A 15,090-nucleotide genomic window follows, 5' to 3' on the forward strand; every position below is an offset into this window, starting at 1 on the left:
TCAAAAGGGTACCATTCATACCATATTAATAACAGACACGTATTATATGCGTGTCCGCTGTTTGTATGACATTCGCGGACGCGTCTTTCATGCTACGATGTTCATTGCTACTGTTTTATATCTATAAAATCTCATTTAACCGTAACACGTGATTCCCTTTGATGGCGAATCCCATTCTTCGTACCGACGTTAAATCGTTGGTAACGGAGGAAGTAACATTAATATCGAAAATGTTAAATACAAGAGTTTCTTGATTTTTTAAATGGAAACTTGTACTTTTATTATATACAAATTATCGTTAACATATAATACGAAAACAATCCACAGCACAATCTTCGTAACGTGTTCTCAAAATGATCATGATCAAAATGATTTGGTGTCGAGCAATAAGTCTGTAATCTTTCTCGAATTCTACGTTAAAAACGTACGACACAACACTACGATTAAAACCACATTGTTACATAACCTAGAAGAGATGCGAGCGTCGTCTAGGGTTTGTGGCGTCAGTTCCTGTACTCGCCGCCAGAGGGCTACGCTCTTGCATCTCTCGTAAGCGTTTGCCCTAACCCTTACGTTCCTATATATACACTTCTCGAGCGACTATTCAACATCCCATTGTCTGAGGCAGCGCTTGATAGGAAGCCTCTCCTCTTTCCATTTGTTTCAACGTTTATGAAATATTTCCATCGCGTCGGGAAAAGAATGTGTGAAAGTTTCCGTGAAAATCGAACGGGCCAGGCGAAACGCCGCGCGGCCATCGAAGTGTGTTAAGTGGAACGGGGCGTATCGAGAGCGATCAAATTCATCCACCGGGTGGGCAGAATGGATTTTGGCCGGCGCGTAGGGTCCTCTCGACGTAGAGTATGAGCGACGCTGGCGTCCACGCACCGGTTCTCAAAATAGCCACCGGTCTAATCCCCGCTACCCCGTCGTCTTCTATGACGCCTTTTCGGGTCGCGCTTAGTTACCACCTCTTGAAGGGAACTGGCGCGACCCAGTCGCGAGCAACGCGATAAACCAACGACATGTGCGCCAATCAATCGCGAACAGACGGCTCGGGAAACGCGTGTGTCCTCCCGGAGGACATCCCCGGGACCCGTTGACGTCCTCCGTGCTCGCGATTAAAATTCGTGGCGTCGAGAATTATGACCCAAGAAGACTGACTGTGACGCCCCCTCTCGCCGTCGAGAGGCAACACCTGTGGATACGCTCTGCGAATCGTCTGGAACACCGAAGACACCTCCTAATCCCCTAATCGTCGCGACAAAGCCATGCACGAACACGCCGCCAAGGATCGTCGAATTCCAAGACGGGAAGCTGACTGACAGAAATAAAGGGCGCTGCTGTGCGTTCGATTCTCCGTTTTCGAGGGGAGATTCCGTTGGAAAACGGGTGCATTTATTTAGACTGCTCGAACAGTATTATTAATCGTTCGGACGGTGGGTATCGACGACCGACGTGGGCGAGACGCCGATCCGTCGGTAAAAGCAAACGACGCCTGAGAGAGTATCATCTGGTTCCAGGTATATTTGGTCCCCCCGACCGTGCGTTGCTCCAAATTTATATCGCGCTAATTATACCCGGCTCCTACGTATGGTTTGTCACCTTACGGGACCGCGAGGGCGCAGGCGACGGTAACGAGACCCCGATATACACTTGGAACATACGTTCGCTTATGCGGCGCAACGAATGTAAATATTATGAGAAAAGTTATCGGTCTCGATTGAAGAAACGGAAAAAAAAAAGCAAGACTGGACCCACGATGGCGTGCACGGCGTTCCGTCGCGCGGGTGACTGTTTCACAATTTTGATATCGACGCGATACAAACGATACGAAAACCGCTCGAACGCGGTAACGGCAGTCCGAAAATAGAATCGCGGAGACGCAATATCGTCGATTTTCTCCGTCTTTCGCGAGTTCGCGAACCGTGAAAATAACTTTTCCATCGGTTGGGAACTCGGTGTGTCAAACTCTAACCTCTAAAAACCTTCGCACGGGTTCCGCGAACGGAGAGACTGCTATCGTTTTTTTCGTCGTGGATACGATTTCCTGGAATCCATGTGCGAGAGAGCTCGGATTCTCGTCGCAACGAAGCCCGTAAAATGGTGGCCGAATTGGCGTCCGTTGGCCGATAACGGTCTGCGGTGGATAACGGCGTGGAGGCGACCGAGGAAAAGGGCTCGACATGTACGGACGACAGGGGGCGCCTGGTAACTCGCAACCACCGCCGTGGTTGGTTAGAGCGGAGGTGACGATACGCCATAGCACGCCGACCACCACGGAATCCGGACAGACGCCGGCCAGCGTGTCGTCGACGGTCACGGACTCTGGCGGCGTACGCATGATTTATCGATGGAACACCACGGACACGTCCCCGTCCACGGCCCAGGCGTCCTCGATGTCCGTGCCATCAGCGTCGTCCGGGGCGTTCGGTTTCCAACGCGGGAACATACTCTTCACGTCGACGCCGCCTCCCAGACCCAACCCAGGATCGTTCACGATCCCCAGATCCACCGCCGCCGGGAACGACGAGTCCTCATCGTCCAGGGGACGACCAACGGCGAACGTCTCCGACTCCGGCTACGCTACAGAATTCTCGCCGCATTCCTACTCGAGTCTACCGTCCCGTCGTCCGTCCCAGCAGTACAATCGTCGATGCAAGAGCACCTGCAGCATCGTGCTCTCGGCCGTGGACGCGGTGGACGGCTCCAAGAAAGACTCCGTCGGCAGAACGACCGCCAACGAGCCCACCAAACACTCGTACGATCATTCCTGGCGTCACCATTCGTCCCATCAGCATGTCTTCGCGCGACATCAGTTCACCACGGTGCCGGAGGATTGCGAGGAAGCCCCCGAAGAGGCCACCAACCGCTTCGTTGGCAAGGACAAGGTCGGATCGACCACCATTAGCAAGGACGCCTCGTCGCAGACCACGGATATCGAGTCCCGGGAGTCGTCGTCGGTGTTCTGCAAGAACAGGGTCAGGAGGAAGGCTGCCACCGGTCTCTACCACTTCGATGAGCAGAAGAAGAAAAAGGTTGGTACCTACTTTCACCTGTTCTCTGATACGATAATAAAATAATCAACGTGAGTCCCATACAAAATGCTAAATAATGAAGACCTCCGTTCCTTTGTAGCAAGAGAGTGTATCGCCAACAGCGTCCGAGGCTACCACCAGCGTGGGACTTACGGCCGAATCGGAGAAGTCAGACTCCTCCGCGAAGGACGACAGCGCGAAACGCAAGTCCCGTACGGTGCACATCGACGTGTATTGCACCGGCACTGAGGACGACGACGAGAACACCGACACGTCGAGCGACAACGAGCGCGACACCCCGTTGACGGTGTTCGAGAACCCGGACGTGAGGGTGGTGCACACCCAGGTGCCAGGCGACGTCTTGCCGCGCGGATTTCAGGACGACAAAGCGTTCCTGAAGCGTACGACGGAGTCGCGTTGCGACAGCTTCAGGAACGCGCCGATGAGGATGCCCTCGTTGGCCAGCTCGAAGGGCTACGACAGCGACGACGTCCTCAGCTCGCTGTATCCATCGCAGTTCAGCTCTTACAGCGCGCTCAGGGACCTGGATTACTCGGCACCCTGGTCGGCCGCGTCGTCGAACGCTGGTATACCGTTCGATTACGACTCGGCGGTGGCCACTTCGTCGAAAGACACTCTCTCGGACATCGAGTCGCTGACGCCTAACGCGAGACGGGACCTGACATCCTGCGACAGCTTCGAGTACGCGAGCTCTAGCGACCGCGAGAGGATAAGGAAGATGGAGGAGATCTGGGCGAAGACGGAGTCCGAGGGCAGCAAGAGCTGGCGGTCGCCGCAGATAGAACGCAGATGCATGTTGAGGGACAGGAAGATGAGGGAGTACCTGGAGAAACACGAGGTGGGTTGGTCGTCGGCCGACAGCGGCGAGGACACCGACGAGAGCGGCACCGTGGGTTGGAGCTTCGTGTCCAGCGAGGAGAGCCAGCGAATGGCCAAGAGAGCCTCGATCGTCAGACGGTCCAGCAAAAGCACCCAGGAGTCCGTGGAGAGGCACCTGGCTGACGTGAAGGAGAACGAGCCTCCACAGAGAAGCTCGGAAGCGGATAGATCTGGTTCAGCGTCCAAGAGCGATCGTACCTTCCGTCCTCAAGCTCTGCGGGATCAGATCGGGCCCTTTGGCTCGAAGAGCCCGTCTCCGCTTCCCTCGAAAGTACCCTCGCGAGTCACCTCCCCGTTCATGACGCCCCAAGGCGAAAGAACCGACCACATTGTAAAGGCCTCGATCTTCGGCGCTGTGGTGAACGCGTTCCGCAAACCCGGGCACCACATAGGGCCCGCCAAGAACCCCTCGTGTTCGTGCGAGCATTGTCGAAGACACTTCGAGGAATTGAACTCGCGAGAGCATGATCCCATGACCGAGTTCGAGAGGCAAACGGGCTTCTGGTTGCGCGACCAGAAGAAAATCGTTCGCCCTGTACCGGGCAATTGTAAATCGTGAGATCTCGTATCCCCCGCTGACAATGTTGTTACAGCTTCTTTTTAACCCCTGCGACACGATATCAAATTTTACAATTTTATATATCAGTATTTTTATAATTTTATTGTACAAAACTCCTAATATCGTTGTGAACTTGGATTCGTGATGTGGCGCTGCTGGCTGAGGGTAGCAGGCCCTGCCTTAGACGACTGGGTTATTGGGAGGTCGTTCGAGGAGTGTATATATAGCAACCGAGGGGCGATCGAGCGCTTGTGAGAGCGCGACCCCCTCTGGTGGCGAGCATGGGAGGCGACGCCACAGCGAAAAAGTCGATTCGAAATGGGTTGCCCTTACATCACACTATTTTACCACTTTACTCCGAAGATGATAGCAAAGTATTAGAAACACCGTCGGGTCGAAGGGGTTTGAGCACTCTGTAGTGTTTCCTGCATTATAGGGAAATTGCATTAGAAATAATTATTATCGCATAAGGTTGTATTGTATGATGCCGTAACGCGTGTGTTTAAATTCTATTTATTGATCATGATACTCTGTATTCCATACTCGTAGTTTTCTTTTTCTATTCACGACCGGTTACCAAATTCGCCGAAACATTCTGCTGACTATCGAGCATTTATTTAAGCTAGCAGGTACACACTACTATTACTATTCATGCTGTTCATGCCGTTAATAAATATTGATTACATTAGTAGTGGCATTTCATTGTCTCTCTCACCTGTGTCCACTTTTCAACCCGTGCATGTATTATTTATTTGTCTACATTAATTTTCTCCGTTAATTTAGGCTCAGGCGAGTCTCGCAGAATCAAGTAGGAAACTGAACTTGTTGAGATTATCCCTTGAACTTAGAAGACAGGAGTTGCCACCCGACAGTGGCACAGCCGCTCAATTGAAGAGAGAATTAGCCAGCGTGCAATCGGCTAGCCCAGTCCCCGTCACTTACACGTCGTTGCAACCGTTTCGTGGCCCCTTGGAAGGCAGAGCCACCGTGCCTGCTTCGGTATCAAGATGTGCAGCTGTTACTGGACAATTGGAGGTAAAATACTATTTCCATCGGGCGATCAGATGAGTTTCTATGCGACGGAATTTCGTTTCAAGCGCCTAGTTTTGATTTCAGGTTAGGTTAATGGGGTGCCAAGACTTGGCGGAGGAAATACCCGGGCGTACGAGACGAGAGCACCCGGCAAGTCCAGATCTACGTAGTTTTGTTAAAGGGGTTACAGGACGTAGTTCGAGCAAGTCGTACAGCGTCAAGGACGAAACAAGTAGTAAGTGGTTATGTTACAGATAGTATATCTCGATAATCTTAACGGTATTAATTACCTTTGGGTTCCATTTCAGATGATATTATGGCAGTTATTAAATTGGACAACCAAACAGTAGCACAAACAAGTTGGCGACCGTGTTCCCAGCAGGCTTGGGATCAAAGGTACATTTTTATCACATACGTGTTGTCGTAAGAGGTATGTACACCCAGACGTTGTTTCACGGCAGAGTGTATGTCGTTTTCGTAGGTTTTCCATCGAGCTAGATAAATCGAGGGAACTCGAAATAGGCATTTATTGGAAAGATTGGAGGTCCCTTTGCGCCGTGAAGTTTCTGCGTTTGGAAGAGTTCATCGACGACGTGAGACACGGAATGGCGCTTCAGTTGGAGCCGCAGGGCCTCCTTTTCGCCGAGATAAAATTCCTCAACCCTATGATTTCGAGGAAACCGAAGCTGCAACGTCAGCGCAAGATCTTCAAGCAACAAGTGAAGAACTTCCCGAGAGCCAATCAGATGAACATCAACGTCGCCACTTGGGGCAGACTCCTGAAACGATCGGCTCCCTCGTTGCACAATACAAGAAATTCGGAAAGCCCGCCATCAGGTACCTATATATTCTCTGTTGTATCGATAATAAATTAGTATACGAACATAATGCTAAGCTTTTATGTTCTAGGACCGCAACCATTGCAGCTAGTTTTCGATACCTCGTTGGAAGACAAACCCGAGACGCCCGGTGAACTGCCTGATCCGGACAAAGGGGGTTTGGGGGGAGCTAGACCTTTAGGACTGTCCGCTTCGAGCAGCAGCCCGACACTGCCGCGTCCGCCGGAACATCCTCCGCCCCCACCACCCACGGTCACAAAGAAGCTTTCATTGCCAGCGCCGCCACCGCCGCCAAAATTAGATCAAGAAGTAAGTCGTGTCGAGTTCAGAATATTTTTTTACCAGCAAGGCAATTACGATTACCGTTAAAAATAATTCGACGAAAGACAATAATAATTTCAAACAAAGATATCTTACACCTTTTAGCGATTTTTTTTTTTTTTTTCAATTACCCATCTTATCGCAAAAGTATTAAAAAGTTCCCTTAGTATTTTCTGTTTACTCGAAAGGTTTAGGGTTATTGGTACACTGGTTATGGGTAAAAATTACGTAGAACACAGTATATTACTATATCCGATTTGATATTCCATAGAGTGTCTAACGTCTGTATATAGTAATATGTATTTTGAGAAGGCATGTTAGTACATATTATATACTTTTAACTGCGCAAGGTACATTAGCAATTTACACTTACCGCTTTCGAAAAGTACTACGAGTATAACTGTTTTTATAGGTACTTTGGAAACTTTAAAAATGCTATTCGTAAAGCGCAGCGAACCGCCAGATGCTTGGCACGCGTACAAACTTTTATTTACATTTTACCCGTTCAGTTATCGCAATTTTTTCGTTCCGTTGGCTTTCGATGCATTATGCTGTTCTCATTAAATTCAGTGTAAATGTAAATACGTTCTGTCGGCGTGATTGCAACAAACTCCCTTCGGTTTTCAAAGATTTACTTAACTACCGTCCGTTCGTAATAGTTGTTACGTTCAAACCCGGTACGCAACAGTTGAAAGTATACCGCAACTTTAAAGTAGTTTCTTGAGATAAGCAGATAGTAATGTAGTTACAGAGTGCATTAAGGGAGTTTGATTTCCTGCACAACGAGGAAAAGGGGGGGTCTCAGGGCGCAAATTTGAGGCCTCTCGTTACAGAGCCTCGTCCCGTGCTGATTGCACCACCCTCTTCACGCACACCCTCGCCCCAACCTGTCATCGAGTTTCCTGAAGATGAGGTAGATACCTCCTTTACACGCAGCTCTAATTCTTTATTTATTTTACTCCTTCTATTACTCACACGTTCAAAGTAAAATCGCTCTACTGTAACCCGTTCTATCAAAATAACAAACCGTTGCTAATATTTTATTTCTTTTTTATATAATTTCAATAGGTTTTTGTGAACAGCATGTTACCTGAATTTGTGCATGTACCTGTGTATGTGTATTTTGTACAAAAGCTTTTATTACCGTACTTGTACATGTTCTGTGTAATGTCATACGTTCATCTTGCTTCTGATCTCGCAACACATTTCACGAGAAAGCAGCTGTAGGTAACCTTCTAACGACTACCATGAATAATTGTAAACTCTGTCTATCGAGTACACTAACCATTGTATGTATCATATTAATATTCAGTGTTCCTATATTGTGACTACGTCGAATAACATACTACAACGAATAACAACACTTAATGCTATCGATTAATCCCTAAACCAATTAATGTTAGCGTAGTCGTTGCACCGGGATATACGTGTTATTCTAAGACGTATGGTTTGACGATTGTAGGTCGTGTACGAAATTCCAACTAAGCCTTCCCAATACAGAGACAGCGCCTACGAGTCCAGAAGACACTCTCAACTCACCGGAATGACCATAGATAATTTCAGGCTACTGTCGGTACTCGGCCGCGGTCATTTCGGTAAAGTGATTCTGTCGCAGTACAGAAACACTGGCGAATATTTCGCGATCAAAGCGCTGAAGAAGGGGGACATAATAGCAAGGGACGAAGTGGAGTCGTTGCTATCGGAGAAAAGAATATTCGAGGTGGCAAACGCCACGCGTCATCCCTTCCTCGTGAATCTCTTCGCTTGTTTTCAAACCGAGGTACGTATCGTTTCAGTCGCATTCAAAACGCACGATTCCCTCCAGAAGCATCTGATAATAAAAAGCTTTGTTCCCCGCAGGCACACGTGTGTTTCGTAATGGAGTACGCAGCCGGCGGTGATCTTATGATGCACATACACGCGGACGTTTTTGGCGAACCACGAGCCGTGTTTTACTCCGCCTGCGTCGTGTTAGGATTGCAATATTTGCACGAGAGTCGAATCATCTACAGGTAAGCGTGAAATATAGTTTTGCATCGATTCCCATAACGCTGACGAAACGATTGAAATTTTCAGAGATTTGAAACTAGACAATTTATTATTGGACACGGAGGGTTACGTGAAGATCGCCGATTTTGGTTTGTGTAAAGAGGGAATGGGATACGGAGATAGAACGGGAACGTTCTGCGGGACGCCAGAATTCTTGGCACCGGAAGTTCTCACTGAGACCTCGTACACGCGGGCTGTAGATTGGTGGGGTCTTGGAGTATTAATATTTGAAATGCTTGTCGGTGAGGTAAGTTCACTATAATTCAGTGACCGTATATCGTCTGTCCTTTTGATTAATTGACATGTATCTTTTCTTTAGTCGCCGTTCCCCGGTGACGATGAGGAAGAAGTGTTCGATTCTATCGTGAACGACGAAGTTCGCTATCCGCGATTTCTTTCTTTGGAAGCGATAGCAATAATGCGGAGGGTAATTATCCTATTTTCTCTCTATGTACACAGAAACATAACAAGTATCGTTTAAATAACATTTATGATTCATGTTTGATAGTTGCTAAGGAAAAACCCCGATAGAAGATTGGGCAGTAGCGAAAGAGACGCTGAGGATGTTAAAAAGCAAGCATTCTTCAGGCATATAGCTTGGGACGATTTACTCTTAAGACGCGTTAAACCACCGTTCGTCCCAGTAATTGTAAGCATTAGATATCCATCGATATTTTACATGTTCAGCGATACATTACATTTGTATATTTCTGTTCCAGCATTCTGTGGAAGATGTCAGTAACTTCGACGAAGAATTTACATCAGAGAAACCTCAGCTAACACCACCTAAAGATCCAAGGCCGCTTAACGATTTAGAACAAAGTCTGTTCAAAGATTTTACATACATGGCTGACTGGTGCTAGCCATAACGTTAATCGTTAGATCGTCTTCTCTGTTAAATTTGATACGCAAATCATTTAGTGTTCTATTTACTTTTTTCAGACATCATTTTAAGGGCAATCGAATCGCAATCAGCAACATCGGTAATTATATATGTATTCGTTCAATTGACAGAATAACATGTTCCACATTTCGTAATGTTATTGTATTGTACAGATGTTTTATTTTTAATATCATGGATATAATCGGATATAGAGAATTAAAAAAAAAAAAGAAAAAAAAAAAAAGAAATTATGTTCTACCGTTGAATCTCAGGTTTTTAATTAATATATGAATTTCAGGCTTTTAACTCAGTAGCTATACGTTCAGATTTACATTTACCGCAATTATTTACAGTATACAATGTAAGAGATATTTGTAGTCATTTGAGATATCTTTAAAGTAACGTTCACATTTAATCGACCCCCGATAGGCAGGAAAAAAGAAACATAAATAGTACATATACTTTTTCTAGCATGTTCCATATTTTGATACGACACTATTACTGTTTGGGATCCAAATTTATAAAGATTTCTACCGCTTCGTACGCGATCTATCGGGAATCTTGTAATCGTGATTCTAAATATTGACCAAAACGTCTGAAATTGATTCTGTTTAGATCGAAGTATTATTTTACAATTATCATCATAACACCCCTATCATTCTTATGTATAATAATCATTTTTTCTCAACTACTCCAGATTTATGTCCTCGTGTAACGTTGAAAGGATACTCGCTGTATAAACATATAAAAGATTCATAAAGTGCATAAAATAAATCAAAATGTAGTTGTATTTGCTCATGCTCATGTGATAGAGAATTGAACGAGGAAATGGCACTATGTATAACAATGTTGATCAATCTAATCTACAATTAACACCTGGCACTCTCATTACATTAGTCACGTGTACCTAACCATTAAGACGATCGGACGATTTGATCGATTATTTACACGCAATCTGAATATATATCGACTTCTTTTTTTTTGTCGTACAAATTTCTCCAGGTTTGATTCCTATATGATATCCCTGTTAATCGTAACTCCTCCATTTAGTTACATATCTTTACGTTTTCTAGTGCTATACTTTGTAAATATGTAACCAAACGTCGGAAATTGATAACGCATAAGATCCATAAGTACAATAGTTCAGCTTGGTATATCACGTAACACTATCACAACGGTAACACAAGTTCATAGCACATTGTTAGTACTCATTATTCACGTTTAATTATAGATATCGTCTTATAGTTTCCATTTTTTTTTTTTGTACTCCGGTTTTGTAGACAATTACATCGTAATATATGCATTACATCTTAGTTACTTGAAAGAGTTTTCTACTAACATCGTTTTGTTAGAATTGTTGTCTTCTACGTACTATAAATTTATTTAAAATAGTAAATCCGTATTCCCGTATAAATAATTTCTAAAAAGTACCACTAGTACCATATAATATACTAGTTACTATTAAGAGTTGCAATGCATAATTATATCAGTGATTCCTTCGTTAATAACCATATCGACTCATCGGATTCATTTCTAATATCGTTTTTTTTTTATATAAGACATTTGTAAAATTAAATAGTTGGTATCGCGTTTTTGTATAATAAGAACTTTTTAAATGGAACCTGACGAAGTATAGAGATTGCTTTTGATCGCGTAAATTTCTAATTACGATTCAGCGAAAAGCGACGATTAATGGTTTACGATATTTATAAATTACAATGCTGTGATAATTACACGAATGGGTTTCATTTGGAATTTTCTTGCATTGTAAAATTTAATTGTACAAAATTGGAGATCGTTGTTCGTCTTCCCGAAGAGAACAACAAAAAAATAAAAAAAAGTATTGAAAATTGCGAAACAGACAGCTGATCGTATCACGTGTGATAGTTTCGAGTAATCTCGAATTCTAGTTGCCTTAATGCACCGAATAAATTATCATTTGGTAACTGTTTTTTACCGAGATCGTGCACTTTCGAATGAAAACCTAATTATACAGAGGTGCTCGTGCAACGCATTATTTATAATGTGCCTGTTTTTATATAATTCTCGTACGTAAGTTTTAAAATTTAGTTGGATTACTGTAACTTTAGTTAGAACGTACAAGGGACGTTGAGAAACCGCGTGGCAACGTTTCGTTTATGTAACGGGCAAGAAAATATGTTGCATCCGGATCCTCGGAAACGTTTACCGTTTCGATTTCAATGAAACTATCTCGAACCGCCTGAAGAAAGTAAAGGTACAATAAACAGAAAGGATATAACTTTTTATTGATATTTAAAAAGCGTGTTTATTTTTGTATCACGTAAATAATGAGTTACGTTACTTCTCTACATGCCTGACTGCCAAAATACACATTTCTATAAACATATATAATTCTATAAAAAAAAAAAAAATATTTTCTTGTCGACGTATTACTTACGTACTATGTTATGCTCGAAACGTATGTATACTTATCCGTATACAGCACATATATATATATATGATTATGAGGAAAGAAAACATTGTATTAACATCACACGTACATGAGTGTGATACTTTTAACGGCTTTTAACGGCGTGAAATTTTGTATGTGTACTGCAACTTTAAAAATGAAGTATCGTTCGAAAACCGATGATCGAGAAAATGTATATACAATACAAGTGTCGCCAATTTTTTTGTAGATAGATCTATTTTTAACACTCGTGGTAGAAACCTTGTTAGAATATACTTTCGTTACTTATTTTTATATATATATATATATACGAAATAACGTAGGACTGCTAAGTTCTAACCCTAGGTAAAATGTTCGCTATATTTATCTTTATCCTATAGTAATGAAAACAGCATGTGCCTCGTAGCGTTTACTAAATCACGTACACACATAGGTTAGTAACCCTACATAAAGGATGCCTACGGAATATCCTTAATGAGTAATTTATTTAACGTATACATTTGCAGTGGCAGCTTAATACATATCACTCCGAATAGTTAAGTTACTTTTAGCGGTACTTCTCTCGAATATACAATATTTCAATGATACAAGTAATACTTTGAATAATAAATATCTGAAAGCAATACAGAACGAGTTTTCAATGGAAATTTTCGTTAACTCTTGGACTTTGGTACCGTTTCAATCTTTGATGGTAGTCCAGTCGATATTAAACCGGTCTACACAACTCTATATATTTCAGTCGCGAAATTCCCGGCTCGTACCAGGCTCATTTTGATCGCTGTTCTCCGCGTTCAAAGACTTTGCTAGCTCGTACAAGTTGGAAGTATTCTTTCGAATCTCCTTTTCCAATTGAGCTTTCCTTTCCTCTTCAATGTTTTCAATGTCAATTTTCGTTGACTCTTGGACTTTGGTACTGTTTCAAACTTTGATGGTAGTCCAGTCGATATTAAACCGGTCTACACAACTCTATATATTTCAGTCGCGAAATTCGTGGCTCGTACCAGGCTCATTTTGATCGCTGTTCTCCGCGTTCAAAGACTTTGCTAGCTCGTACAAGTTGGAAGTATTCTTTCGAATCTCCTTCTCCAATTGAGCTTTCCTTTCCTCTTCAATGTTTTCAATGTCAATTTTCGTTGACTCTTGGACTTTGGTACTGTTTCAATCTTTGATGGTAGTCCAGTCGATATTAAACCGGTCTACACAACTCTATATATTTCAGTCGCGAAATTCGTGGCTCGTACCAGGCTCATTTTGATCGCTGTGCTCCGCGTTCAAAGACTTTGCTAGCTCGTACAAGTTGGAAGTATTCTTTCGAATCTCCTTTTCCAATTGAGCTTTCCTTTCCTCTTCAATGTTTTCAATGTCAATTTTCGTTGACTCTTGGACTTTGGTACTGTTTCAATCTTTGATGGTAGTCCAGTCGATATTAAACCGGTCTACACAACTCTATATATTTCAGTCGCGAAATTCGTGGCTCGTACCAGGCTCATTTTGATCGCTGTTCTCCGCGTTCAAAGACTTTGCTAGCTCGTACAAGTTGGAAGTATTCTTTCGAATCTCCTTTTCCAATTGAGCTTTCCTTTCCTCTTCAATGTTTTCAATGTCAATTTTCGTTGACTCTTGGACTTTGGTACTGTTTCAATCTTTGATGGTAGTCCAGTCGATATTAAACCGGTCTACACAACTCTATATATTTCAGTCGCGAAATTCGTGGCTCGTACCAGGCTCATTTTGATCGCTGTGCTCCGCGTTCAAAGACTTTGCTAGCTCGTACAAGTTGGAAGTATTCTTTCGAATCTCCTTCTCCAATTGAGCTTTCCTTTCCTCTTTTTCCTTCATCGACTTTGTTGCTTCGGGGGCCATAGGTTTTACAAGACCCCTAGTTGCTTTGTAAATTACACTGGTACTGTCTTCGGACTTAAACACAAACGTGACCCTGATGAAACAAAAATGAATTCATTTATAATAGCGTAAGATACAATGTATATATTATCAGATTCATTAACGATGGTTCCATTTACCTTTCGACATTCAAACCTTGCTGTATGTTTTCAATTTTGTCGAGGGATATATTGTACAATGTTGACCAAGGCACGTAAATTTCTATTTCTGAATTCTTTTTCCTTTTCACTTCCAAATAGAGTAGATCCAGACTTTCGTTATATTTGTAATTAACCTCCCAATATCTCCTTGCTAATGATAGATAATAATAGTCCGGTTAAAGGAACCTTGAAGTTCTACTTTTCGAATATTGTTATAGTTACCTTCGCACAGCTCGATATAAACGTAAAACGTCGTGCTTATTTTTATTGGATCGGTACATCCCAGTTTTCCAATGTAATAATACTGGAAATATAAAGACACATAGATATTATCTGTTACTAGTACTCTTACATTTCATGCATTGCTGTGTTACTTACGCTAGGATGGCATGTATCGTACATTTTTTAACGAACGTCTAATTCTTCGTTAAAAATTATTACCAAATACTTGAACGTTAGGTTAAGTAAAACAAATTCGTCTCAAATTCGTTCAGAAAAAGGTACAGGTTAAGAGAAATCATTACTTTATTTAAGCATTCTATACAAGATTGTTATAATTGGCATTATTTATAGATTATAAAATTACAAGAAGGTTTTACAAATTGGTCTTAAAGATCCGTAATCTAGATATTTCGCATTGAGATAAAATAGAATTGGTATATAACACTTATCAAAGACGTTCGAAACTTGTGTCTCTAAATAGTTCACAATTATTTAGAACTCGATGTATCTTTACGTAGTCCAAAGCATACTTTTATAATGAAGAAAGAATTCACTTCTTCACGGAAGATGACGAACTAGTTCTCGACAAACACGAACGTTCCGCTGTAGATGGCGATGCAGTGTCTTTATTATAAAAATATCTTTTGCGTTATGTTTATGTAGTCTAAGAGTTCATTATAAAATGATCTACGGGCTCGGACATGTTCTCCTGATATTAAAGTTTGAATGAATCTTGGGAACTCTGTCATTTCAATCCTGATACAAACTCCAGAG

At 42.9% G+C, this 15,090-nt stretch overlaps 3 protein-coding genes across 5 annotated transcripts in view; 2 read left to right on the forward strand and 1 right to left on the reverse strand.

Moving 5' to 3' along the window:
• The window catches only part of LOC122395406 (serine/threonine-protein kinase N), a 32,471-nt gene extending 22,856 nt beyond the window's left edge, over positions 1 to 9,615 (forward strand). For 2 of the 3 annotated variants that reach the window (XM_043392948.1, XM_043392950.1), the window contains exons 7-18: positions 5,281 to 5,532; positions 5,614 to 5,764; positions 5,838 to 5,925; positions 6,011 to 6,366; positions 6,439 to 6,677; positions 7,435 to 7,602; positions 8,152 to 8,469; positions 8,550 to 8,701; positions 8,766 to 8,985; positions 9,058 to 9,165; positions 9,247 to 9,387; positions 9,458 to 9,615. In XM_043392948.1, the coding sequence (XP_043248883.1) occupies positions 5,281 to 5,532; positions 5,614 to 5,764; positions 5,838 to 5,925; positions 6,011 to 6,366; positions 6,439 to 6,677; positions 7,435 to 7,602; positions 8,152 to 8,469; positions 8,550 to 8,701; positions 8,766 to 8,985; positions 9,058 to 9,165; positions 9,247 to 9,387; positions 9,458 to 9,601 (2,337 nt within the window). In that variant the 3' untranslated portion in view covers positions 9,602 to 9,615. The remainder of the gene's footprint in view (positions 1 to 5,280; positions 5,533 to 5,613; positions 5,765 to 5,837; positions 5,926 to 6,010; positions 6,367 to 6,438; positions 6,678 to 7,434; positions 7,603 to 8,151; positions 8,470 to 8,549; positions 8,702 to 8,765; positions 8,986 to 9,057; positions 9,166 to 9,246; positions 9,388 to 9,457) is intronic. The other variant, XM_043392951.1, reaches the window with a different exon arrangement.
• On the forward strand, positions 184 to 5,229 carry LOC122395407 (A-agglutinin anchorage subunit). Its single transcript, XM_043392952.1, has 2 exons — positions 184 to 3,038; positions 3,139 to 5,229. The coding sequence occupies exons 1-2, from the start codon at positions 2,187 to 2,189 to the stop codon at positions 4,495 to 4,497; spliced, it is 2,211 nt and encodes a 736-aa protein (XP_043248887.1). The 5' UTR covers positions 184 to 2,186; the 3' UTR covers positions 4,498 to 5,229.
• A 16-nt stretch (positions 9,616 to 9,631) lies between the features above and the next one.
• On the reverse strand, positions 9,632 to 14,877 carry LOC122395408. The gene is made up of 4 exons (XM_043392953.1): positions 14,473 to 14,877; positions 14,317 to 14,398; positions 14,074 to 14,245; positions 9,632 to 13,988 (listed from the first exon to the last, which is right to left on the reverse strand). Exons 1-4 carry the CDS (start codon positions 14,494 to 14,496, stop codon positions 13,748 to 13,750), a joined length of 519 nt encoding a protein of 172 aa, XP_043248888.1. The 5' UTR covers positions 14,497 to 14,877; the 3' UTR covers positions 9,632 to 13,747.
• Positions 14,878 to 15,090: the final 213 nt, after the last annotated feature.

This window comes from Colletes gigas, unplaced genomic scaffold, assembly GCF_013123115.1.
Source record: "Colletes gigas isolate AHSC1104 unplaced genomic scaffold, ASM1312311v1 Colletes_gigas_Sc00005, whole genome shotgun sequence".
Lineage (NCBI taxonomy): Eukaryota > Metazoa > Arthropoda > Insecta > Hymenoptera > Colletidae > Colletes > Colletes gigas.